We start from the raw sequence: 27,495 nt of genomic DNA on the forward strand, positions 1-27,495 counted from the left end.
GCTGAAACTCAGTCAGAAAGAATTAAGGAAAAGCAGGATTGCAAATTAAAGTCAATGATCTATGCCAAAATTACTCAACCATGGAGGGAAAGCATGCAACCTTGTTTAGCATGGAAACATGTCTAACTGACTGATAAATGGCATAAGGTAGTACATATGGATTTTCTAACTAGTGGGATAAAAAAGCTAACATAAACTTCTTAAAAACAAGTTGTAGATTGTCACATACAGAATCCCTGCATCCTACCCAGGGGCAGAGCTATGCAGTAGGTAAAAGCATGAATGAGTCCTGGGTTCCGATCCTGCTGCCATGTTTAAGCTGTGTTATCTTGGGCAAGTCAGAACTTCCTCAGCCTGTGTGATCTCATGTGTGAAGCAGAACAACTATATTATGTGACTGCTTTAAGGATTAAATGAGACGACAGGTCTGGATACTGTTTATATTAATTATACAGGCATTATTTCTACAAGGTCTCCTCTCAAGTCCCCTCTCACAGGAAAAAAGAAATCTTATACTTTCAACAGCAATACCACAGAAGAATGATAGCATTATTTAAAGTCAAAGTTAGCTCATCTTCACTTTTTAGAAGCCCTACTACACTACTATGCAGTAACTGTTTATTTCCAACACCTTTCTAACCTAAGAGCTGAATAGACAAAAAGTCTCTGAGTTCGGTCCTTGGTAACTCATGGAGAAGAGGATGGAAGGACTTACTGCCAGCCTCCATGAAAGCTTCAGGAAGGTATGTGAAGCCACTTTCTTGTTCCAGAGGGTTCCCACAGCTGGCATGCTCACCAGGACGCTGCAGGTTGATGATACTTTTTATGCCGTGGCTTAAAGGAAAAAGAAAAAAAAACTAGTCATATTGGGAGGTAGTGTTAAAAAAATTAACCATTTTTGGCATTAATAAACATTATTAACTACTTTCAAAACCTTAATTGTCTTATTTGAAATAAGTTCTTCACACTCCTGTTGGTAAAATGAAAGCACCTTTCCATTTAAAGTCAAAAGCAATAGAAGAGAAAACATAAGCTGGCTTATTAAAGTGTGTAAACGTGAAACGTTTACCTTCGGAACTGCTCGATGATGCAGTACTTCTCGAGGAGCTCAGTGGATGGGCGTGCCATGGCCAGGATATTATCAGTGACCCTACAGATGGGAGGAGGGACTGGTGATATGCACAAAACTGAGAAAGCAAGATTTTAAGCCCTTACTTTTTCTATGATTTCAACAATGCTATAAGGTAAGAATCTCCTTATACAAATCTGGCTTCAATTCTGTATTATGATTAGGGCTCTAAGAAACCCTAGCTTCTTAAATCCCTGGAAAAAATTCCAGGACATTAAGTATCTATGGACTCCAGCAAAGTACTTTCAAGGACTTTCATGAGATTATAGTGGACATGACGGAATGATGGAGAAACCTCAGCTGACAGCAAAGGACATCCTGGATTAGTTATCCAAAGGTTACTGACTAAATGAGGAGGGCCAGCTGGGAGGCATTTTTAGTTACATAGCTATCTGTACCTCAGTTACCTAATGTATTGAGTGGGGATAATGCCTGCCTCACAAGATTGGTGTGAGAATTCAATATGATGTGAATGTAAAGAGTTTAGCACAAATCCTAGCATGTGGCTATGAATAAATGCTGAGTTATTGTAATTTTGCAAAAAATATGGCTTTGGAGTCAGTCAGACCTGGTTTCAAATGCTGGCTTTTCTACCTTCTAGCTGTGTAGCAAATTACTTAGTCTCTCTGGACTTCAATTCCTTCACCAATAAAATGACATTAATGATGCCTACTTAAAGAGTTTTTATGAAGATAATAATTTGAGAGTGTTCAGCACCGTGCCTGGCTTTTAACCAAATGGATGTTTACTGAGTGTACAAATGGATAGAGACCCAGTAAACGGCTATCACTCTCACTAGGGCTCTGGCTTCACTCTGTTCTGACTGCATTTCTCACCAGTGGTCTGGTGAAAGATACATAAGGTAGACTATTGCAAGTTGTGGGTCACAAGAACCTGAGAGGAGTAACAGAGACATTAGATGAGCAGGTCAGGATTCAGAAAGATACTATCCCTCATGCCTGGGGCAATGTCTAAAACTGTTTAACAGGGACGCCCAAAGGTTTGGGACGCCCCAAATTTAATAGCACTTAGTGTAGGATTGAGAGAGATGTAACATGAAAGCAGCAGAGGTGAAAAAAGTTCAGATAGTTTAGTCAACAATAAACCAAAAATATGAATGTGACCTTAAACTGCATTATTAGAAATTTACTTGTCTGACCACACCTCAGGAATTGTGTTTGCTTTTTCACAACATTCTTCAAGAAAGATAGTGATAAACTAGAACATGATCTGTGGAGAACAACAGTGACAGCAGACCCCAGACTACAGTACTACACATGTATCCAGAAAGTCCAATATGAAAAAGTACAGGGTTGCAAGTTAGTAAGTTGGTTGACAAATATCTAATTTGTAAATGAATTCTTGCTCTATAAAATGATTCACAAGCAGAGTTCTTTGAATAGTGAATTCCTCTTAGTGCATTTCAAATTGACTTGGTTTTGAATACCAGAATTTTTTAGAGATATCACTATATCAAAAAAGGTATACTCGACAGTTCACTATTAATAATAAAAGCAGTATGATTCAATAATGAATGAATTACACTTACATACCATTAACAAAGTAAGCATCTTATATCGTCTGCTGAACTGACAACTCGTACCACCTTACTGAGGCAGACTGGAAGTGTATGTATTTGTATGAAAATGTATCCTTTTATACAGAATACAGGAACAAAATAAAAACGAGGCTAAAGCTTACCTGTATGAAACTGAAAAACTACCAACGTACCTCATAATTTCTCAAATTTATAGTTGAACATTTTAATTATTTTTAGCAATTTCTGAAATTTAAGAGCTATCTAGTTACCATTTCTTTAAGATACTTTACATACAGCATTCCATTCAATTAAAAAAAAACCTATAGGGTTGGTTTCATTATTTCCATTTTACAGATCAGGAAACTGTGGCTCTGACTGCCTGTGTGAGTAGACCAAGATCACACAGCTTGTTAAGTGGCAAAGCCAGGGATGGAGGTGAGGTCCTCTGATTTCAGAACCCCACATTCCTTCTTCTACAGCCCACTGCCTCCTGGCCATCTCCTACACGTCCATTCCGTTTTCCCACTTAGCAGTAGGTGGGAGCTACCAAAGACAGACAGAATCACTTACCAGGACGAGTAGATCCCCTTAATAGCTTGCTCCTGTTCACTCCAACGGGCTGCATTTTCATACTTGCAAGCTTTGCCACCACATGCCATGGAACAGGCCATATGTCCAGGAATGACATGCCGTAAACGCTCTCCAACTTTTGTATACTTTGGTGTTGGACGTCCTGAATTTCCTAGAACATTCAAAGGGACGATTCAAAATCCTACTCTCCGAACAGAATAGTAACATGGGAAACAGCTTCCATTTTCTCTCAGGATTGTAGATGACAAGCTGGTGCTAAATCCCCTTCACTTTGTCAGGAATAAAACTGTTTCCCTTTCGTGTAAGTACACTGTCCTTTACCACAGAAAAGGCTCTTGCACACAATAATCTCCACATGTCATATTGGTAATGAAAAGGAAGAAACTGTAAAAGCAGATCTTCTATAAGGGAATGAGTTTTGTGCAAAAACTACATTTTTAATGAAAAAACATAAAACATTCAATCATTTTTATCTCCTATTACATGTCTACTGAATCTCTTAGCATAACAAACAATAAAAAGTATAATGCAGAATTGTCAAAATTTTAAAAAGTATCAACACAGTATAACCTCTTCACAGTTCTTATATTTAAACTCAAAGCTGTGGCAATCTTTAAGAAGAAAAGGAGCTTTACTTTTTCTCTCGGGGCAAGTTGGGTTTCTCTCAGCACAGCTGACGGAGGACATGGCCACCATCACCTGGAGAGAGGATGACGAGAGCATCTTGGCAGTGGAGCTGCGCCGCCCCTGCTGCAGTCGCACGATGGGGTCGGAGGCAGAGTGTCGTCGGCCCTGGAAAAAGGAGCTGAGGAATGGCACAGCAGAAAGCCTCCGGGGTGGATCCTGCATGGCGCTGGGCTTCCAGGAGGGAAGAGCTGGAGGCAAGATGTCAGCGCCAGCCTGCTCCATGATGAAGTTACACTGAAACATGAGCATCACTCTGTGTGATCTAACCACCATTCAGGATAGGCTGACTTGTTTCCATAGTGACAAACAAAGAAACTACTGATTCCCACTCAGATCTGTACAAGCAAAATCCGGTATGAATGGATTGTTTTGAACAGATTGTTCAAATATAAGGAAGAATAACATGTATTTTAAATAGATTATACCTAAAATGTGACTTTTCTATTGTTTCTCAAACACATTTTAAAAGATCTGACTGCTCAAAGAATTACATCTAAAATACTGTAATGAATTTAGAAAAATGTCTTTCTGATGTAAACACACACATATTAAAATATTTAAATTTTGTTATTCCTTTCATATCTATTCTTTGAACATTTTGAAAAATATTCTCTTTCTACTGCCCTCTGGAACAGGGCAGATAAAAAGTTAATTGTAGCAAAGTGAGAGAGTGGCATGGACATATATACACTACTAGATGTAAAACAGATAGCTAGTGGGACACAGCACAGGGAGATCAGCTCAGTGCTTTGTGACCACCTAGAGGGGCGGGATAAGGAGGGTGGGAGGGAGACGCAAGAGGGAGGGGATATGGGGTATATGTATATGTATAGCTGATTCACTTTGTTAAACAGCAGAAACAAACACAACGTTGTAAAGCAATTATACTCCAATAAAGATGTTAAAAAAAAGTTAATTGTAATAAAGTGGGATATACTAGATACCTCTAACACTATTAAAACGTCATTTAATTTTTCAAAATAAAAAGAAAACCCTATTTTTTTAATAGAACTATTAAAGACATGCTTGGATAGAACAAATAAAGACATCTGTAGGGCTGATATATTAACCAAAAGACATTTATATTCATATTCTTATTTTCAGAATGTGAAAATCCAATTCTTGGTTATTGGATAGTAATAGTAGTCATAACTATAGCCCTCAAAAACTCAAAGACACAATTCTGTGCCTTTTGTTGCTGACTATGGGGAAAAGAAATGCTTCAGTAATGTCTTGGCAGAGGCATAGGAAGAAAATTCACTAAGTATCACATTTTTTAAAGGAACTGGATGAGTGGGAGTTTGCAACTTGATGATCAAGGATATAAAGAACACAGAAACTGTAACAACCACCAACTGTCTGCCTCCTCTCTTGTGAATGTCAAGCTGCACACCCTAACCCCACCCCCGTGTCTCTCTCCCTCTGTCTCTCCAAATGGTATTTCAGCCATGTGCAGGTGGCAACAGTCTACTGTCATAGATAGGGTTCTTCTTTGTTTTGTTCCGTTTTATTTTAACAATTAATAATGCTTTAAAGCATGCTCCTTTTAAAACACAGCCCCCATCTCCCCAACTGGATGTGCTTTGTCAAATAAGACAGAGTAGCTCAATTTGGTGCCAAAATTCCTACGAGTATAGCATCCTGCCCCTGTTATTTTGCATACAGCAATGGAAAAGAATTCCTTTTAACATACCTAATCCAGAAGGCACAGCTTCCACATAGTTTTACAGGAAAGGAAAGAGTAGAGGATGCGGTGTGGAAGGCAAGTTGGAACCTGATGGCAAGAGACCCTAAATGCTCACACTAAGGGGTCTGAGTCTGCTATCTGGGGAACAGGGAGTCTGACTCAAGTTTCTAAGTGTTAACATTCCCTGCAAAGATAGGGCCGGGAGCCAAGGACTGGGGGCCTGCTGGGACTGGGACTGTGTGAATGGAGCTAAGCATGGAAATAAGACAGTACAGGGGCAGACACTGCACTGGGTGCTGAGACTTCAAGCCTAAGCGAGCAGCAGCAAGATACTGAAGCAGGTAAATATGGAAGTCCATGAGAAGAAGGTGCGAGAGAAAATCCAGCAGGCAAGTTCCATCTGAGATGAAAGGCATGTGAGGCAGCAACTAGGAGGTCTCAACCAGTGAGTAGGAAATGCGTGATCTGTGCAGCTCTAAGGACATCCACAGAGGAGAGTCCAAGTGACTCTCTTCTCAACAGTTCTGAAAATGAGAATGAATTTGATGAGGATAGGACTTGTCTGGACCAAGCTAAGGAATGAAAGGTTTATGTATTAAAATACAATGTCTTACAGATGTGTGAAACAAGAAGTGTGAGTATATGTAACTAAACTGACCCACAAAATGAATAAAATAACTGCTTTCAAAAAGAACACAAAAAGAGACCAATTTGGTCCAAGTTCTAATATCTTTTATTCCATGAATTAGAAGATAATCCCTATAAAGTCATGGCATGATTGTTTTTCGGCAACATTCTGTGAACAAAAATGTGGTTATGTGGAGATGTGGATTTCTGAGGTCAAGGAGCTTGGCACAATAGCCAAAAAATCAATTTAAAAATTTAAATTGGGATGAATTATAGATTTCTAATGATGAATTGTTCAGACTTTTAGAAATAACATTTTAATATTTATTTAAATTACCAATAGGGAAAAAAGTGAAGGCTTATCTTTAGATAGAAGGAGGAACAAGACTATTTTAATTTCTATTTCATGTATTATATAAGATGGAAGTATTTTAGAGTAAGAATAATTCTATGAAGGGCCATACTTTCAACAGAAACTAAAAGGTAAAGAACTGAGTTATTTGTAGTGAGGTGGATGGACATAGAGTCTGTCATACAGAGTGAAGTAAGTCAGAAAGAGAAAAACAAGTACCGAATCTAAAAAAAAAAAATGTTAGATGAACCTAGGGCCAGGACATGAGTAAAGACGCAGACCAAATGTAAAATAGATGGCTAGTGGGAAGCAGCCGCATAGCATGGGGAGATCAGCTCAGTGCTTTGTGACCACCTAGAGGGGTGTGGGATAGGGAAGGTGGGAGGGAGACGCAAGAGGGGAGGAGATATGGGGATATATGATACGTATAGCTGATTCACTTTGTTATAAAGCAGAAACTAGCAGAAACTAACACAACATTGTAAAGCAATTATACTCCAATAAAGATGTTACAAAAAAAAAGGTAAAGAAACTTTTTTTCTGGCAACCACAGAGAAAGTCTATAGAACCTCGTTATTATAAGCTACATTCACCTCTCTGCTCTCCTTCCCTCCTTCCTCCATAGTTATAACTTGAGGCCACAAGAAACAACACTACTGTTTTTTCTCCACTTACCTGCTAACAGGATCTATATTTTCCTTCTCTGACAAAGTGTTTTTCTAAATACATAAGAAAAAAAATATCAGTTTTCTATATTCCATGAATACAAAATCATAGGGGACCCTGCCTCATTACTATTTTTACCCTTTTTCTTCCAAATATGCTATCTCTAAAAAAAAAAAAAAAAAAAAAATCAGGCTCCAAGAAAAAGTAGGAAAACAATACAAAAGATAATCCCCATGACCAATCCTATACTCCCCTCTAAGATGCTGTAATCATCAATGCTTAAAAGACCCCTCTCAAAGCATAAAGAATATGGGTGCTGCACTCTAAACACAACAATGACTGTGGCCAATGGCCTGTTTGTAGGTAGGCAATCAGACCTTCCCAAATTCAGAATAATATTTAAGGAACCAAATGAGATACTGGTCACTGCAAATGTGAAATTAAGCACAGTAAACAACAAAGAAACCTACCTAAAGTTACTTATGAGCCCTTGGTCTTTTCCTCTTTAATTTCTACATGTGGGTAGTTAAAGCACTAAAGAGTCTAAAGAGATGTGGAGCCTCAAGAACTGTTTAATTCCCTTTTATACTCAAGAAAGGACTAATAATTTCCTATTTAAACAAACTCACGCAACAATAGGCCCAAGAATGCAGTGGGAGATGGAGGTCCATCTGGGCTCAGTCCTAAGTCAATACAGGAGTCATTTCCAGGAACTGGAAATGGACTAGAATGCTGACTTTACAGTTTCTTGTTTTCCACTTTTTGTGACACTTCTCACAAGGCAACTAACTATTCAACTTTTTGACAGCTCAAGATGTTTTCCAATGTTGAGTCAAAATCCATTTCTCTGTAAACACTGGTCCTGGTTCTTCCCTCTAAAAATTAAAAATAAAGCATCTCTGACTTGCAACGTTTTCAAATATGTGAAGACAAAACTTCTCTAAGTCTTCCCCTATTCAGATCAAATCTTAATTTTTCAAACATTCCTAGTATATGTCATTGTTTCCAGATCCTTCACTATAATTCCCCTTCTTCAGAGAGCCCTCCCTCTCCCCTTTACAGCTAAACTTCTAAAAAAGTTGACTTCATTTGCCATTTCCATTTGTCACCTTCTCGTCCTCAATCTATTCAACTCTGGTCTCTGTCTCCAGCATCCACTGAAAATTGATCTTGCTAAGGTCTCTGATGCCTTTTTATAGTTTCTGTCTTATTTTGACTGCTTAGCACATTTAACACAGTTCAACAATTTAGTTTTTTTTCTTTTTTATTAACAATTTTATTGGAGTAAAATTGCTTTACGATGGTGTGTTAGCTTCTGCTTTATAACAAAGTGAATCAGTTATACATATACATATATCCCCATATCTCTTCCCTCTTGCGTCTCCCTCCCTCACACCCTGCCTATCCCACCCCTCTAGGTGGTCACAAAGCACCAAGCTGATCTCCCTGTGCTATGCAGCTGCTTTTCACTACCTATCTAATTTTACGTTTGGTAGTGTATACATGTCCATGCCACTCTCTCACTTTGTCCCAGCTTACCCTTCCCCCTCCCCATATCCTCAAGTCCATTCTCTAGCATCCTTATTCCAGTCTTGCCCCTAGGTTCTTCATGACAATTTTTTTTTTTTTTTAGATTCCATATATATGTGTTAGCATAAGGTATTTCTTTTTCTCTTTCTGACTTACTTCACTCTCTATGACACACCCTAGGTCCATCCACCTCACTATAAATACCTCAATTTCATTTCTTTTTATGGCTTAGTAAAATTCCATTGTATATATGTGTCACATCTTCTTTATCCATTCATCTGTTGATGGACACTTAGATTGCTTCCATGTCCTGGCTATTGTAAATAGAGCTGCAAAACACTGTGGTACATGTTTTTTTTGAATTATGGTTTTCTCAGGGTATATGCCCAGTAGTGGGATTGCTGGTTCATATGGTAGTTCTATTTTTAGTTTTTGAAGGAACCTCCATACTGTTCCCATAGTGGTTGTATCAATTTAAACTCCCACCAACAGTGCAAGAGGGTTCCCTTTTCTCCACACCCTCTTCAGCATTTATTGTTTGTAGATTTTTTGATTATGGCCATTCTGACTGGTGTGAGATGATATCTCATTGTAGTTTTGATTTGCATTTCTCTAATTAATGATGTTGAGCATTCTTTCATGTGTTTGTTGGCAATCTGTATATCTTCTTTGGAAAAATGTCTATTTAGGTCTTCTGCCCAATTTTGGATTGGGTTGTTTGTTTTTTTGATATTGAGCTGCATGAGCTGCTTGTAAATTTTGGAGAAAAATCCTTTGTCAGTTGCTTCACTTGCAAATACTTTCTCCCATTCTGAAGGTTGTCTTTTTGTCTTCTTTATGGTTTTATTTGCTGTGCAAAAGCTTTTAAGTTTCATTAGGTCCCATTTGTTTATTTTTGTTTTTATTTCCATTTCTCTAGGAGGTGGATCAAAAGGGATCTTGCTGTGATTTACGACATGGAGTGTTCTGCCTATGTTTTCCTCTAAGAGTTTAATAGTGTCTGGCCTTACATTTAGGTCTTTAATCCATTTTGAGTTTATTTTTGTGTATGGTATTAGGGAGTGTTCTAATTTCATTCTTTTACATGTAGCTGTCCAGTTTTCCCAGCACCACTTATTGAAGAGGCTGTCTTTTCTCCACTGTATAGTCTTGCCTCCTTTATCAAAGAAAAGGTGACCATATGTGCATGGGCTTATCTCTGGGCTTTCTATCCTGTTCCATTCATCTATACTTCAGTTTTTGTGCCAGTACCATACTGTCTTGATTACTGTAGCTTTGTAGTAAAGTCTGAAGTCAGGGAGCCTGATTCCTCCAGCTCCGTTTTTCTTTCTCTAGATTGCTTTGGCTATTCGGGGTCTTTTGTATTTCCATACACATTGTGAAATTTTTTGTTCTAGTTCTGTGAAAAATGCCATTGGTAGTTTGATAGGGATGGCACTGAATCTGTAGATTGCTTTGGGTAGTACAGTCATTTTCACAATGTTGATTCTTTCAATCCAAGAACATGGTATATCTCTCCATCTATTTCCATCATCTTTAATTTCTTTCATCAGTGTTTTATAATTTTCTGCATTCAGGTCTTTTGTCTCCTTAGGTAGGTTTATTCCTAGATATTTTATTCTTTTTATTGCAATGGTAAATGGGAGTATTTTCTTAATTTCACTTTCAGATTTTTCAACATTAGTGTATAGGAATGCCAGGGATTTCTGTTCATTAATTTTGTATCCTGCTACTTTACCAAATTCATTGATTAGCTCTAGTAGCCTTCTGGTAGCATCTTTAGGATTCATTATGTATAGTATCATGTCATCTGCAAACAGTGACAGCTTTACTTCTTTTCCAATTTGGATTCCTTTTTCTTCTCTGATTGCTGTGGCTGAAACTTCCAAAACTATGTTGAATAATAGTGGTGAGAGTGGGTACCCTTCTCTTGTTCCTGATCTTAGTGGAAATGGCTTCAGTTTTTCACCATTGAGGACGATGTTGGCTGTGGGTTTGTCATATATGGCCTTTATTATGTTGTGGAAAGTTCCCTCTATGCCTACTTTCTGCAGGAGTTTTATCATAAATGGGTGTTGAAAGCTTTCTCTGCATCTATTGAGATGATCATATGGTTTTTCTGCTTCAATTTGTTAATATGGTGTATCACATTGATTGATTTGCCTATATTGAAGAATCCTTGCATTCCTGGCATTAAACCCCACTTGATCATGGCGGATGATCCTTTTAATGTGCTGTAGGATTCTGTTTGCTAGTATGTTGTTGAGGATTTTTGCCACTATGCTCATCAGTGATATTGGCCTGTAGTTTTCATTCCTTGTGACATCTCTGTCTGGTTTTGGTATCAAGGTGATGATGGCCTCATAAAATGAGTTTGGCAGTGTCCCTCCCTCTGCTATATTTTGGAAGCGTTTGAGAAGGATAGGTGTTAGCTCTTCTCTAAATGTTTGACAGAATTCGCCTGTGAGCCATCTGGTCCTGGGCTTTTGTTTGTTGGAAGATTTTTAATCAGTTTCAATTTCACTGCTTGTGACTGGCCTGTTCATATTTTCTATTTCTTCCTGGTTCAGTATTGGAAGGTTGTGCATTTCTAAGAATTTGTCCATTTCTTCCAGGTTGTCCATTTTATTGGCATAGAGTTGCTTGTAGTAATCTCTCATGATCCTTTGTATTTCTGCAGTGTCAGTTGTTACTTCTTCTTTTTCATTTCTAATTCTATTGACTTCAGTCTTCTCCCTTGTTTTCCTGATGAGTCTGGCTAATGGTTTATCAATTTTGTTTATCTTCTCAAAGAACCAGCTTTTAGTTTTATTGATCTTTGCTATCGTTTCCTTCATTTCTTTTTATTTCTGATCTGATCTTTATGATTTCTTTCCTTCTGCTAACTTTGGGGATTTTTGTTCTTCTTTCTCTAATTGCTTGAGGTGCAAGGTTAGGTTGTTTATTTGAGATGTTTCTTGTTTCTTAAGGTAGGCTTGTATTGCTATAAACTTCCCTCTTAGAAATGCTTTTTCTGCATCCTATAGGTTTTGGGTCATCGTGTTTTCATTGTGATTTGTTTCTGGGTATTTTTTGATTTCCTCTTTGATTCTTTCAGTGATCTCTTGGTTATTAAGTAGTGTATTGTTTAGCCTCCATGTGTTTGTATTTTTTACAGATCTTTTCCTGTAATTGATATCTAGTCTCATGGCATTGTGGTCAGAAAAGATACTTGATATCATTTCAATTTTCTTAAATTTACCAAGGCTTGATTTGTGACCCAAGATATGGTCTATCCTGGAGAATGTTCCATGAGCACTTGAGAAGAAAGTGTATTCTCTTGTTTTTGATTATGTCCTATAAATATCAATTAAGTCCATCTTGTTTAATGTATCATTTGAAGCTTGTGTTTCCTTATTTATATTTTCATTTTGGATGATCTGTCCACTGGTGAAAGTGGGGTGTTAAAGTCCCCTGCTATGATGTTTCTGTCGATTTCCCCTTTTATGGCTGTTAGTATTTGCCTTATGTATTGAGGTGCTCCTATGTTGGGTGCATAAATATTTACAATTGCTATATCTTCCTTGTTGAATTGATCCCTTGATCATTATGTAGTTTCCTTCTTTGTGTCTTGTAATAGTCTCTAAAGTGTATTTTGTCTGATATGAGAATTGCTACTCCAGCTCTCTTTTGATTTCCATTTGCATGGAATATATTTTTCCATCCCCTCACTTTCAGTCTGTATGTGTCTCTAGGTCTGAAGTGGGTCTCTTGTAGACAGCATATATACGGGTTTTGTTGTTGTATCCATTCAGCCAGTCTATGTCTTTTAGTTAGAGCATGTAATCCATTTACATTTAAGGTAATTATCAATATGTATGTTTCTATTACCATTTTCTTAATTGTTTTGGGTTTGTTATTGTAGGTCTTTTCCTTTTTTTTGTTTCCTGCCTAGAGAAATTCCTTTAGCATTTGTTATAAAGCTGGTGTGTGGTGCTGAATTCTCTTAGCTTTTGCTTGTCTGTAAAGGTTTTAATTTCTCCATCAAATCTGAATGAGATCCTTGCTGGGTAGAGGAATCTTGGTTGTAGGCTCTTCTCCTTCATTTCTTTAAATATGTCCTGCCACTTGCAGAGTTTCTGCTGAAAGATCAGCTGTTAACCTCATGGGGATGCCCTTGTATGTTATTTGTTGTTTTTTCCTTGCTGCTTTTTATATTTTTTTCTTTGTATTTAATTTTGGATAGTTTGATTAATATGTGTCTTGGAGTGTTTGTCCTTGGATTCATCGTGTATGGGACTCTCTGTGCTTCCTGGACTTGATTAACTATTTCCCTTCCCATATTAGGGAAGTTTCCAACTATAATCTCTTCAAGTTTTTTTCAGTCCCTTTCTTTTTCTCTTCTTCTTCTGGGTCCCCTATGATTCACATGTTGTTGCATTTAATGTTGTCCCAGAGGTCTCTGAGACTGTCCTCAATTCTTTTCATTTTTTTTCTTTATTCTGCTCTGCAGTAGTTATTTCCACTGTTTTATCTTCCAGGTCAGTTGTCCGTTCTGCTGCCTCAGTTATTCTGCTATTGATTCCTTCTAGAGAATTATTAATTTCATTTATTGTGTTGTTCATCATTGTTTGTTTGCTCTTTAGTTCTTCTAGGTCCCTGTTAAACGTTTCTTGTATTTTCTCCATGCTATTTCCAAGATTTTGGATATCTTTACTATCATTATTCTGAATTCTTTTTCAGGTAGACTGCCTATTTCCTCTTCATTTGTTCGGTCTGCTGGGTTTTTACCTTGCCCATTCATCTGTTGTGTGTTTCTCTGTGTTCTCATTTTGCTTAACTTACTGTGTTTGGGGTTTCCTTTTCGCAGGCTCCAAGTTTGTAGTTCCCGTTGTTTTTGGTGTCTGTCCCCATTGGCTAAGGTTGTTTCAGCGGGTTGTGTAGGCTTCCTGGTGGAGGGGACTAGTTCCTATGTTCTGTTGGATGAGGCTGGATATTTTCTTTCTGGTGGGCAGGTCCACGCCTGGTGGTGTGTTTTGGGGTGTCTGTGGCCTTATGATTTTAGGCAGCCTCTCTGCTAATGGGTGGGGTTGTGTTCCTGTCTTGCTAGTTGTTTGGCATAGGGTGTCCAGCACTGGAGCTTCCTGGTCATTGAGTGGAGCTGGGTCTTGGTGTTGAGATGGAGATCTCTGGGAGATTTTCACCGTTTGATATTACGTGGAGCTGGGAGGTCTCCTGTGGAGCAATGTCCTGAACGTGGCTCTCCCACCTCTGAGGCACAGCCCTGACACCTGGCTGGAGCACCAAGAGCCTGTCATCCACACAGCTCAGAATAAGAGGAATAAAAACAAGAGAAAGAAAGAAGAAGATAAAATAAAATAAAATAAAGTTATTAAAATAAAAAAAATAATTATTAAAAAAAAATTTTTAAGTAATAAATAAAAAACAAAGAAGAGAGCAACCAAACCAAAAAACAAATCCACCAATGATAAGAAGCCCTAAAAACTACACAAAAAAACCCCCCAAAAAGGACAGACAGAACCCTACAACAAATGGTAAAAGCAAAGCTATACAGACAAAATCACACACAGAAGCATACACATACACACTCACAAAAAGAGGAAAAGGGGGAAAAAAATATATATATATAGTTGCTCCCAAAGTCCACCTCCTCAATTTGGGATGATTCGTTGTCTATTCAGGTATTCCATAGATACAGGGTACATCAAGTTGATCGTGGAGATTTAATCCGCTGCTCCTGAGGCTGCTGGGAGAGATTTCCCTTTCTCTTCTTGTTCACACAGCTCCTGGGGTTCAGCTTTGGACTTGGCCCTGCCTCTGCATGTAGGTTGCCTGAGGGCATCTGTTCTTCACTCAGACAGGATGGGGTTAAAGGAGCAGCTGATTCGGGGGCTGTGGCTCACTCAGGCTCGGGGGAGGGGAGGCGTACGGAGTTCGGGGCGAGCCTGCAGCAGCAGAGGTCAATGTGACGTTGCACCAGCGTAAGGCACGCCGTGTGTTCTCCCGGGGAAGTTGTCCCTGGATCATGGAACCCTGGCAGTGGCGGGTTGCACAGGCTCCCAGGAGGGCAGGTGTGGATAGTAACCTATGTTTGCACACAGACTTCTTGGTGGCTGCAGCAGCAGCCTTAGCATCTCATGCCCATCTCTGGGGTCCGTGCTGATAGTCGCCCGCCTCTGGAGCTCCTTGAAGTGGTGCTCTTAATCCCCTCTCCTCACACACCAGGAAACAAAGAGGGAAGAAAAAGTCTCTTGCCTCTTTGGTAGCTCCAGACTTTTTCCTGGACTCCCTCCCGGCTAGCTGTGGTGCACCACCCGCTTCAGGCTGTGTTCATGCAGCCAACCCCAGTCCTCTCCCTGGGATCTGACCTCCGAAGAATGAGCCTCAGCTCCCAGCCCCCAACTGTCCCAGCGGGTGAGCAGACAAGCCTCTCGGGCTGGTGAGTACTGGCTGGCACAGATCCTGTGTGTGGGGATCTCTCCGCTTTGCCCTCCGCATCCCTGTTGCTGCACTGTCCTCCGTGGCTCCAGTGCTTCCCTCGTCCACCACCCACAGTCTCCGCCCACGGAGGGGCTTTGTAGTATGTGGAAATCTTTCCTCCTTCACAGCTCCCTCCCACTGGTGTAGGTCCCGTCCCTATTCTTTTGTCTCTGTTTTTTCTTTTGCCCTACCCAGGTACGTGGGGAGTTTCTTGCCTTTTGGGAGGTCTGAGGTCTTTTGCCAGCATTCAGTAGGTGTTCTGTAGGCGTTGTTCCATGTGTAGATGTATTTCTGAGGTATTTGTGGGGGGGGAGGTGATCTCCATGTTTTACTCTTCTGTCTGAGGTCTTTGCCAGCATTCAGTAGGTGTTCTGTAGGCGTTGTTCCATGTGTAGATGTATTTCTGAGGTATTTGTGGGGGGGGAGGTGATCTCCATGTTTTACTCTTCTGCCATCTTGAAGCTCCCTCCGCCAACAATTTAGTTTTAATTTTTTAAAAATTTTGGAGAGGATTTTATCTTTTTTGGAGCAATATCAAACTTACAGAAAAGTTATAAGACCAAGACTATTGTTTCTTGAACCATTTGAGAATAAGCTGCAGACATACTGCCCCATTACTCTAAATAACTTAGTATATATTCCCCATAAACAAAGACATTCTCTAAAATTCCCCCAAATCAGAAAATTGATTGATACATTATTAGTTGCCCACTATTCCTAAGACCTCACTCAAGCTTCACTGATTATCTCAATGTTCCTTATGGTAAAATCATACTACACCATGTTCAGAATCACACACTGTATTTTAGTTGTCCCCTCATTTATTTCACTTTAGAACAAGTTCCTCAGTCTTTCCTTGATATTGATGCCTTTGACTTTTGAAGAGTATAGGCCAGTTATTTTGTACAACATCTCTCAATTTGGGTGTGTCTGCTTCCTCATAATTAGATCCAATAAGTCCTGGTGTTTATTGATAAAGAATAATATTTAGAAACCAAGTCCAGATGCTACGTGTGCTCATTACTGTTAACAGTGTTGTTGCTAGCAGGCCCTCTCAGTGGACACAACTAAAGAATATGTGCACCATATACATGCATACACACACATATCACACATTTAAATTAACATTTACATATGCATGCATATATGTTGAAAACTTATTCGAGTTCACCCTGACATTACCAGTTCCAATCCAACAGCACAGGTTTCCTCCTAATATCCCCCTTTCCATAATTATAACTCCCTTCTCTGATGGTGAGAACCCTGCTATTATCCTTTACTTCTCTGACTAGTCCCCCTCTATGTGACCAATCTCCCCTCACTGCTGCTGGCCCCCCATTACCTAAGTGGTTGCCTCCCTTCCTCCAACTGAACTCTAAGATCCTGAGCTAGGCTGCTGTTGCCACCCACATGTGTGGATGTCTCCTCACTCTGCTTGTGTTCTGATACACTATAAGGGGTCACTCTGCCATGAGGAGCCCTCCTAACCTCATTTGAGCTCTGACACCTATTCTAACACCCAGGAATCAGGTCAGCCTCCCACATGATATCATCCTGCTCAGGAATCATGACTGCCAGGCTGCCCCCCTATACAGATCCGCCTCACCCTGCTTGGCCTCCAGTGCTGCAGCCTTACTCACCCTCTGGTGTGGATGCCTACTTTTTATGGTCCCTACTTTTTATGGTCCCCCAGTGGCTTTTGGACTGTTCAATTCAGGAAGGGAAGGAAAAAGATGAGGAAGAGAAAGCTCCTTCCTTTTCCCCCTTGTTAATGGTGGCAAAATACACATAACATAAAATTTACTATTTTAACCATTTTTAAGTGTACAGTGCAGTAGCATTATGTACATTCAGATTGTTGTGCAACCATCACCACCAACCACCTCCAGAATTTTTTCATTTTCCCAAACTGAAACTGTATACCCCCTAAACACTAAGTTCCCATTTCTCTCTTGCCCTAGTTCCTGGCAACCACCATTGCCCTTTCTGTCTCTAAGAACTTGACATTCTAGGTACCTCATGTAAGTGGAACCAAATAATTATTTTTGTCTTTTTGTGACTGGCTTATTTCACACAGCTTAATGTCTTCAAAGTTCAACCATATTGTAGCATGTGCAGAATTTCCTTCCTTTCTAAGGCTGAATAATATCCCTTTGTATGTACATGCCATATTTTATCCATTAATCTATTCATGGACGTTCAGGTTGTTTCCAACTTTTGGTTCGTGTGAATGCTGCTATAAATATGGGTGTACAAATATCTGCTCAAGTCTCTGATTTCAATTCTTTTGGTATATACCCAGAAGTGAAACTGCTGGATCATATGGTAATTCTATTTTTAATTTTTTGAGGAACTACCATACTGTTTTCAATAGTGGCTGTACCACTTACACTACCAGTAATACAGTAATATACTAGAGTTCCAATTTCTCAACATCCTTGACAACAATCAGGTCTGTGCTTTTGATAATAACCATCCTAATGGATATGTAGCTGTACCTCACTGTGGTTTTGATTTGCATTTTCTAATAGTTAATAATGTTGAGCAGCTTTTCATGGTTATTGGACATCTGTGTATCTTTTCATGAGAACAGTCTATTCAAGTTCTTTGTCTGTTTTTGAATAGGGTTGTTTGTTTGTGGTTGAGTTTTAGGAGTTCTGTATAATTCTGGATATTAGTCCCTTGTTAGATACATGATTTGCAAACAGTTTCACCCATTCTGTAGGATGACTCTTCATTCTGTTGATAGTGTCTTTTGATGAACAAAAGTTTTAAGTTTTGATGAAGTCCAATTTATCTATGTTTTTCTTCTGTCACCTGTGCTTTGGTGTCATAATCAAGAAATCATCATGAAATCCAATGTTATGAAGATTTTCCCCTTATTTTGTTCTAAGAGTTTTATACCTTGAGCTCTTATGTTTAGGTCTCTGATTTTTAAAAAATTGAAGTACAGTTGATTTACAATTTTGTGTTAATTTCAGATGTACAGCAAATCGATTCAATTTTATATATACTTATATATGTTAATATATAACTATATATTCAAATTTGTATGTTAACATATATATATTTTTTTCTTTTTCAGATTAGGTTATTACAAGATATTTGTAATAGGTTATTACAAGATATTACAGTTCTCTGTGCTATACAGCAGGTCCTTGTTGTTTATCTATTTTATATATAGTAGTATGTATTTGTTAAGCCCAAACTCCTAATTTATAACTTCCCACTTTCCCCTTTGGTACACAAAGAAGTTGATTTTCTATGTGAGTCTGTTTCTGTTTTGTAAATTGTAATTGTTTATTTGTATCATTTCTTTAGATTCCACATATAAGTGGTATCATGTGATATTTGTCTTTCACTGTCTGACTTCACTTAGCATGATAATCTCTAGGTCCATTCATTGCTGCAAATGGCAATATTTCATTCGTTTGTATGGTTGAGTAATATTCCACTATGTGTGTGTGTGTGTATGTATATACATACAATGCATCTTCTTTACCTATTCATCTGAGAATGGATATTTATGTTGCTTCCATGTTTTGGTTATTGTAAAGAGTGCTGTAATGAACATTGGGGTGCATGTATCTTTTTGAATTAGAGTTTCATCTTTTCCTGATATATGCCCAGGAGTGGGATTGCTGGATCATGTGGGAACTCTATTTTTAGTGTTTTAAGGAATCTCCATACTGTTTTCCACAGTGGCTGCACCAATTTATGTTCCCACCAACAGTGCAGGAGGGTTCCCTTTTCTCCACACCCTCTCCAGCAATTTATTATCTGTGGACTTTTTGTGGACTTATGAGGTGGCACCTCATTGTAGTTTTGATTTGCATCTCTCTAATAATTAGCAATGTTGAGCATCTTTTCATGTGCCTGTTGGCCATCTGTATATCTTCTTTGCAGAAATGTCTATTTAGGTCTTCTGCTCATTTTTTTTGATTGGGTTGTTTTTTTCATATTGAGCTGTATTTAAGTCCTTAAACCATTTCGAATTTATTTTTGTGCATGGTGTGAAGGAGTGTTCTAATTTCATTGATTTACATATGGCTGCCCAGCTGTCCTGACACCACTTGCTGAACAGACTGTCTTTTCTCCGTTGTATATTTTTGCCTCCTTTGTCAAAGATTAATTGACTGTAGGTGTGTGGGTTTATTTCTGGGCTGTCTCTTCTGTTCCATTGATCCATATGTCTGATTTTGTGCCAATACACTGCTGTTTTGATTACTATAGCTTTGTAATATTGTCTGAAGTCTGGGAGGGTTATGCCTCCAGCTTTGTTCCTTTTCCTCCAGATTGCTTTGGCAACTCTAAGCCTTTTATGATTCCATATAAATTTTAGGTTTATTTGTTTTAGTTCTGAAAAAATGTCATGGGTAATCTGATAGGGATTACAGTAAATCAGTAGATGCTTTGGGTAGTATGGACATTTTAACAATACCAAGAGCATAGGATATCTTTCCATTTCGTTGAATCACCTTCAATCTCCTTTATCAATGTTTTATAGTTCTCAGCGTATAAGTCTTTCACCTCCTTAGTCAGGTTTATTCCTAGGTTACATGGTGACCTTTCCTGCAGTTTTGGTTGTATGAGATCTTCTGCCAGCATTCAGTAGGTATTCAGTGAGAATTATTCCAAATATGGATGTATTTTTGATATATTTGTGGGAAGAGGTAAGCTCCACGTCCTTCTACTCTGCCATCTTGATCTCTCTCAGGTTCTTGATTTTGAGTTAATTTTGGTATATGGCATAAGGTAAGGGTTCAACAGCATTCTTTTCCATGTGCATACAGTTTTCCCAACAACAACTGATGAAAAGATTATCTTTTCCCCACTGAATAGTCTTGGCACCCTTGTCAAGAATCATTGACCACATTTGCAAGGTGTTTTGCTCCTGGGATCTCTTTTCTGTTCCATTCATTTATATGTCTTTGTTTATGGCAGTACCACACTGTTTTGATTACTGTATCTTTGTAGTAAGTTTTGAAATCAGGAAGCAAGTCCTCAAACTTTGTTCTTCTTTTTCAAGATTATTTTGGCTACTGGGGGGTCCTCTGAGATTCCATGTGAATTTTAGGGTGAGTTTTTCTATTTCTGCAAAAAACATCATTGGGATTTTGACAGGGATCACATTGAATCTGTAGATCCTGTTGGGTTGTACTGACATCTTAACAATTCTTCCAATCCATGAACACAAGATGTCTTTCCATTTATTTAGATCTTAAATTTCTTTCAGCAATGTTTTTTAGTTTTCAAATATGTAACTATTGGTGGAAAGTGAGTAAAAGGTAAATGAGATCTTTTTGTACTATTTCTTAGAATTGCACACTGGTATACAATTATTTCAATATTTTAATTAAAAATGTATATATAATCAAAGAAAAAACAGTCACAAGGCAGGCCTAAGTGAGGGTTATTTAGCAGAGGTCAGGGCCAACACAGGGAAGACAACTAACAGTGTATGGTATGTAACCTGGCAGGGCGTGGGCTCCGTGTGGAAAAAAGAGCTAAGATGGATGATGGCTGGGCAGGGCTGGGAGGGCAGGGCTGAAAAGGAGGGCTGAATAAATAAGGAAACATATTGGGGATAATAAGAGCCAGGTTTCTCATTCTTAGAGAAGGGAATTATAAACAAAAAATGGGAAAAGCTAGAATGATGGTAAAGTGTTGGATTAGAATAGAAAGTACCAATATGAAGTCATGGTTTTCAATATGTATAGACAGAAACAAAAATAAATATATATGTAAAAGTGGATGTATATATATAAACATATATTTTCTAGCTTTGTTCCCTAGGGAGCTTGGGAACTGTGACATTTCAGTGGTAGTTAGCATATCCAGTAGTGAGTACATCTTGGTTTCTAAATACTATTCCCCACTAAAAGGGCTCCTTGGAGAAAAGGTTGATTTCAGGGCTACGATAGGGAAAGTGCAACATGAGACTGGAAGATCTTGCTGTGCTGGAAAGCAAGGAATGCTGGAGTGGTGGGGACTTGTCAAAATGATACAGCTAACTAAGGGCCAAAGATTAAAGTATCATATTTGAGCATCAAACAAATGATGGTAAAAGATGATATTCCACTGAACAAAAGAGGAATCTACACCAAAATAAATAACTGAGCAAATAAGTGGAAAGGGAAAGTTCTTCCTCACAGTAGAATGCCAACTAAGAAATGCCTGCAGAATGATGGAATTAGAAAACCTCCATTTAGTTATCTATCATAGTAATAATTAAAAGCTGAAACTACTGGGTAAAAGCTGGACAAGGACCAGGATATATATATAAGGTCTCAAAGCATCTCTCCATAAAATATTAATTATGAAGGGAGAAAGAATAATGTATAATAGGTAAATCTTGGCAGATACCACTTTACTAACGTGATCAAACTTAACATTTCCAGTTTTATGGCAAAATGATATCTTGCATCACTTGACAGGATGTATAAGAAGTGTAGAGTCACTTCTGTGATGTTTCTGCCAAAAATGCGTAACCTCAATCTTATGATGAAACAGTAGATAAACCCATATTGAGAAACATACTGCAAAATAACTGGGCTGTAATGTTCACAAAGGTCAAGAAAGGACTTACTGTGATCATTGAAAGAAACTGAAAAAACATGACAAGTATCCTTTTGTTATTAAAAGATATTATTGACACAGTTGATAAAACTTGAATGGGGGTCTCTGGTTGAAAATACATAGAAATTATTTTTGTGCTTTTCTGTAAGTTAGGAAATTATTTCAAAAATAAAAGAACTAATATTACAAAAAGAGGGACAGTCAGACAACATGGGAATCCTGATGGAAAAATATAGCACAGTCAATGAAATATTGTGCCAATAAAAAAACCTGACTAGACTCTACAACAGTCTATGAATCCAATTTATAGGAACACTATGAGGGTATAATCAGCAAATACGGATTGTGACAAAATCTACAAGGTAAAATTTCTGGTTTCTTCAACAAATAAAGTGTAAGGAAAAAGAGACAGGGGAAACCCAAATTTAAAAGAGATGTAAGATACATATCAACCATGTATGATATATGAAACCATATATATTGTCAGATCTCAATTCAAACAAAGATACATCCATCTATGAGACAAGTAGAAATCTGAGCAATGTTTAGATACCTAAGCAATTATTGTTAATTTTTTTAAGTTATTGCAATGATGATATATGATTAACGAATGAAATGAAGTAATATGGAAGTAGAGAAAATGAGTGGAGGAAGTGAGTGAGCTGAAATTGTTAAAGTTGGGTGATGGTACCTATATAGGGGATGGTACTTCCATGGCAGGGGGGTGGTACCCATATGGGAATCTTTACTGTATTTTGTATACTTCTGTGAATGTTTGAAATTTCCCAAAATAAGTTTTTTTCCCTCAAAAGTAGTAGAACCAAGATTTAAATTGAGGTCTAATTCCAAAGCTAATTCGTCCTGAGTTTTCCATTTTCCTTAGTATTTTATTTATATATCCCCTAATTAAAATTTCCCATGACCCATTAGTCAACATTTAAAAAATATACTAACCCCATCCCAATGTTAACCTAATAAAGTATAACTGACTAAATGAAGATGTACTTTAAGAAAGTTAAATATAAAGTAAATTTTTTTATTTTTCCAGATTTTTTTTCCTAATTAAAAATTAGCTACACTTATACAATGAGGAAAATTTTATTTAAAAAAATGTTTTTGGAAAGGTGAAAATCAGCTTACCTAGTGGATTACAATAGGGGTTACAACCTTCCTGGGGGCACTTGGAAATGTATATGGTTTTTTTGGTTGTCATTGTAATCTAGGGACATTACTAGATGAGGGGGGCAGGGATACTAAATGTCTTCAATGCTCAGGGCTCTCCTGTACAGTGAAGAGTTGCTCCACCTCAAAAGCCAACAGAATCCCAGGTGAGAAACACCAACTAAGAGGTAACATTCCAACAGAAGAAAGGATAGAGAAAAAGGCTCATCTGATTCTTACATTCATTAGGCTGGAAAGTACTCAGGGGAAAAAAAACCCCCATTATTCTACAAGAGAAGCAGCAAATAGACACCATTATTGCATTTGTTTTAGACAGCACTGCTTTCTAAAACCAGGTAAATGAAAATGTATTGTAAATCTAGCACATAGAAGTTGTCCACAGATGGTAATTATCAGAAGTATTAGTCCCTCTAGAGTCCCTCTAGAGTCAGACACAGCACAGACAGATGAAGGAGAATCCACAAGGATCTGGAATTTAGACAAGGTCACAAGTACAAAACACTGGTTTTCCTGATGAAAGAGAGCACCCCCTAGTGGAGTGGTTAGTTTCCAATAAGAGGCATAAACAACTTTGTGAACCAATTATTCCCAGCAAGCATTTAACTCCAATACCTTTAGACCTTTACTCCTTTACTTTTCCTTATATTATCTAATCCATACTTAGAGGGGAAAAAACCCTATAAAGAAGCACTAAAGTGAACTTGGGCAAAATCCAGAGTAGGCAATAAGAAAATCATGCAAAGGGTACTGCCAAGAAAAATTATTCAACATGTCTCTTGGCTAACTGCTGGTGGTAGCAGCAAGACTAGTGGTGCCAATGTAGTAGGAAATCAGGGTGTACTTCCAGCTTAGAACTTTCAACAGTAAGAAACAGTGAGGGCGAGTGTGGTAGTAAGAGTCCAAGTCACAGCACTCTTCCTTTCCTGGGACACCTTGTAAAAATCAGAACTGTAGGACCATGACAGAGGAGAGAAAAAAAAAAGAGGAGGAGGGCTAGCGTGCTTCTGAATGTTCTTTATAAGTGACACTTGTGAATAACAAAAGAAGAAAAAATTGAAAGGTCAAATTGCAAGTAGGCATTTGATGAGAGGAACAACCAGATAATTTAAGTCTAAGAGGATAATGAAGGAGACAAACATTGTTTTCAATATTCCTTCTTAAAAGGCTAAGGAGAGAGTGGCCAAGATGGTGGAGTAGAAAGACTCTGAGGCCACCTCCTCTCATGAAAACACCAAAATCACAAATATATGCAGAAAAACCATGGATGAGAAAGAATGGAACCTACCAGAAAAGGTCTCCTACAACTAAGGACCAAGAAGGAAACAACAGATGGGTAGGACAGGTGGACTCAATGATATAATCAAATCCCATACTCTCCATAAACTGGAGAATAATTATATTGCAGAGTGAGTGAGAATTCTGAGTCCCACATTGGGCTCCCTAGCCCTGGAAGACAAGCCTCCAGAACATTTGGTTTTGAACTCCAGTGGGGCTTAATTTCAGGAGCCCCATAGAACTGGGGAAACAGAGACTTTACTCCTAAAGGACACACACAAAATCACACACACCAGGACCCAGGGCAAAAGCAGTAATTTGACAGGAGTCTGGGCCAGACCTACCTGCTTATCATGGTGAGTCTCCCGGAGAGGTGGGGGCAGCTGTGGTTCACTCTGGGGACAGAAACACTGGTGGCAGCCACATTTGGGAACATTCTGCTGGATGAATACTGCTTCTGGCAGCTGCCATCTTGGCTGACTAGCGCTAAGACCTGGCCTCACCCAACAGCCTGTACGCACTAGAGCTGGGCAGCCTCCAGCCACACAACTAACTAGGAAGGGACACAGCCCCACCCATCAGTACACAGGCTGCCCAAAGACTTCCTGAGACCACAGCCACCTCTAAGACACGCCCCTAGACATGGCCCTACCCACCAGAGGGCCAGGACCCAGCTCCACCCACCAATGGGCAGGCACCAGGCCTTCTCCCCAGGAAGCCTGCACTAGCCTCTAGAACAGCCTCACCCACCAGAGGGGGCAGACACCAGATGGAAGAAAATGACAATCCTGCAGCCTGCGGATCCAGGCCGCCCACAGCAGGCCAAACCCTACCCTGGGACCAGCTGGGTCCTGGCCCTGTCCACTAGCAGGCCAATGCAACCTTCAGGACACCCCAGACCCCATACTCAACTGTGTCAGGAACCACTCCCCACCCCTGCCACCAACTATCTGAAATGAGCTCTGGGATCCCAGAGAGACTCCAACAACTGGCTCTGCCTACCAGTAGGCCAGCACTAACCCCAGGACCTGGCTTCACCAACCAGTGGGTGGGCAACAGCCCTGGAGTCTTCAGGACCCTGACCCTGCCCACCAGTGAGCCAGCACTAGCCCTGGGGTTCCCTAGGATTCTGTAGCCAGCCGCCTTGTGACCAGGCCCCGCTAAACAGCAGCCAGCAGCACCTGCACAATGCAGGGCCTGGCAACCAAATGGGCTAGGGGTCAACCAAGCTTAAATGACCATCCACATAGCCCCCATAACAGAAGAACCCACACATTCCCTTTAGGGGGAAGCTCTAGAGCATATAGCTTGGATGATGAGAGAGGAGTGCACTGCTGTAACACAGGACATCTCCTAAAGAAGGCCACTTCTCCAAGGTCAAGAAACATAACTAACCTATCACATACATAAAAAAATAAATAACAACTTAGACAAAGTGAAGTGGCAAAGGAACATATTCCAGAAGAAGGAATAAGATAAAACCCCAGAAAAAAACTAAGTAAAGTGGAGATAGGCAATCTACCCAAGAAAGAGTTCAGAGTAACAATCCTAAAGATGATGAAAGAACTCAGGAGAAAAATGGATGCACACAGCGAGAAGTTGGAAGTTTTTAAACAAAGTCTTAAAAAATATAAAGAATGACCAATCAGAAATGAAGAATACAATAATTGAAATGAAAAGTACACCAGAAGGACTCAATAGCAGACTAAAAGATAAAGAGAAATGGATCAGCGAGCTAGAAGACAGAGTGGTGGAAATCACTGATTCTGAACAGAAAAAAGAAAAGGAATGAGGACAGTTTAAGAGACCTCTGGGATAATATCAAGTGCACTCATTTTGGCATTATAGAGGTCCCTGAAGTAGAAGACAGAGAGAAAAGGCCTGAGAAGATATCTGTAGACACAACAGCTGAAAACTTCCCTAACCCGGGAAAGGAAACAATCACTGAAGTCCAGGAAGCATAGAGTCTCATGTAGGATTAACCCAAAGAGAAACACACCAAGACACATGGTAATCAAAATGACAAAAGTTAAAGAGAATATTAAAAGAAGCAAGGAAAAAGCAACAAATTACATACAAGAGAACTCTCATAAGGCTATCAGCTTGTTTTTTTTAGCAGAAATTCTGCAGGCCAAAAGGGAGTAACAACTTGTTGATGTGGTGTATCACACTCATTGATTTGTGGATATTGAAAAATCCTTGCATCCCTGGGATAAATCCCACTTGATCGTGGTGTATTATCCTTTTAATGTACTGTTGGATTTGGATTGCTAGTATTTTGTTGAGGACTTTTTTTTTTTTTTTCTTGCGTTATGCGGGCCTCTCACTGTCGTGGCCTCTCCCATTTGCGGAGCACAGGCTCCGGACGCGCAGGCCCAGCGGCCATGGCTCACGGGCCCAGCCGCTCCGCGGCATGTGGGATCCTCCCAAAACGGGGCACGAACCCGCGTCTCCTGCATCGGCAGGCGGACTCTCAAGCACTGCGCCACCAGGGAAGCCCTTTTTTTTCTTTTTTTTTTTTGAGGACTTTTGTGTCTATGTTGATCAGTGATATTGGCCTGTAATTTTCTTCTTTATGTGGTATCTTTGCCTAGTTTTGGTATCAGGGTGATGGTGGCCTCACAGAAAGAGTTTGGGAGTCTTCCTTCCTCTGCAGTTTTTTGAAACAGTTTCAGAAGGACAGGTGTTAGCTCTTCTCTAAATGTTTGACAAAATTTACCTGTGAAGCCATCCGGTCCTGGACTTTTACTTGTTGGGAGTTTTTTTCGATTTCAGTGCTGTGATTGGCCTGTTCATATTTTCTATTTCTTCCTGGTTCAGTCTTGGGAGATTGTACCTTTCTAAGAATTTGTCCATTTCTTCCAGATTGTCCATTTTATTGGCATATAGTTGCTTATACTAGTCTCTTATGATCCTTTGTATTTCTGCAGTGTCAGTTGTAACATCCTTTTTCACTTCTACTTTTATTGATTTGAGTCCTCTCCCTTTATTTCTTGATGATTCTGACTAAAGGTTTATCAATTTTGCTTATGTTTTCAAAGAACAAGCTTTTAGTTTCACTGTTCTTTGTAACTGTTTTCTTCATCTCTATTTTGTTTATTTCTGCTCTGATCTTTATGACTTCTTTCCTTCTACTAACTTTGGGAATTGTTTGTTCTTCTTTCCCTAGT

General features: G+C 39.1%; 1 protein-coding gene across 3 annotated transcripts in view; it reads right to left on the reverse strand.

Moving 5' to 3' along the window:
• PTPDC1 (protein tyrosine phosphatase domain containing 1) overlaps window positions 1-27,495 on the reverse strand; it is a 49,367-nt gene that overhangs the window by 13,413 nt on the left and 8,459 nt on the right. The window contains exons 1-4 of one of the 3 annotated variants that reach the window (XM_007468154.1): window positions 3,896-4,220; window positions 3,240-3,411; window positions 1,070-1,150; window positions 716-834 (exon numbers count right to left, since the gene is read on the reverse strand). In XM_007468154.1, the coding sequence (XP_007468216.1) occupies window positions 716-834; window positions 1,070-1,150; window positions 3,240-3,411; window positions 3,896-4,220 (697 nt within the window). Of the gene's footprint in view, window positions 1-715; window positions 835-1,069; window positions 1,151-3,239; window positions 3,414-3,891; window positions 4,221-27,495 lie in introns of those variants that run through there. The other 2 variants (XM_007468155.1, XM_007468156.1) reach the window with 2 other exon arrangements.

The sequence above is a fragment of the Lipotes vexillifer genome, unplaced genomic scaffold, assembly GCF_000442215.2.
Source record: "Lipotes vexillifer unplaced genomic scaffold, Lipotes_vexillifer_v1.1 scaffold466, whole genome shotgun sequence".
Lineage (NCBI taxonomy): Eukaryota > Metazoa > Chordata > Mammalia > Artiodactyla > Lipotidae > Lipotes > Lipotes vexillifer.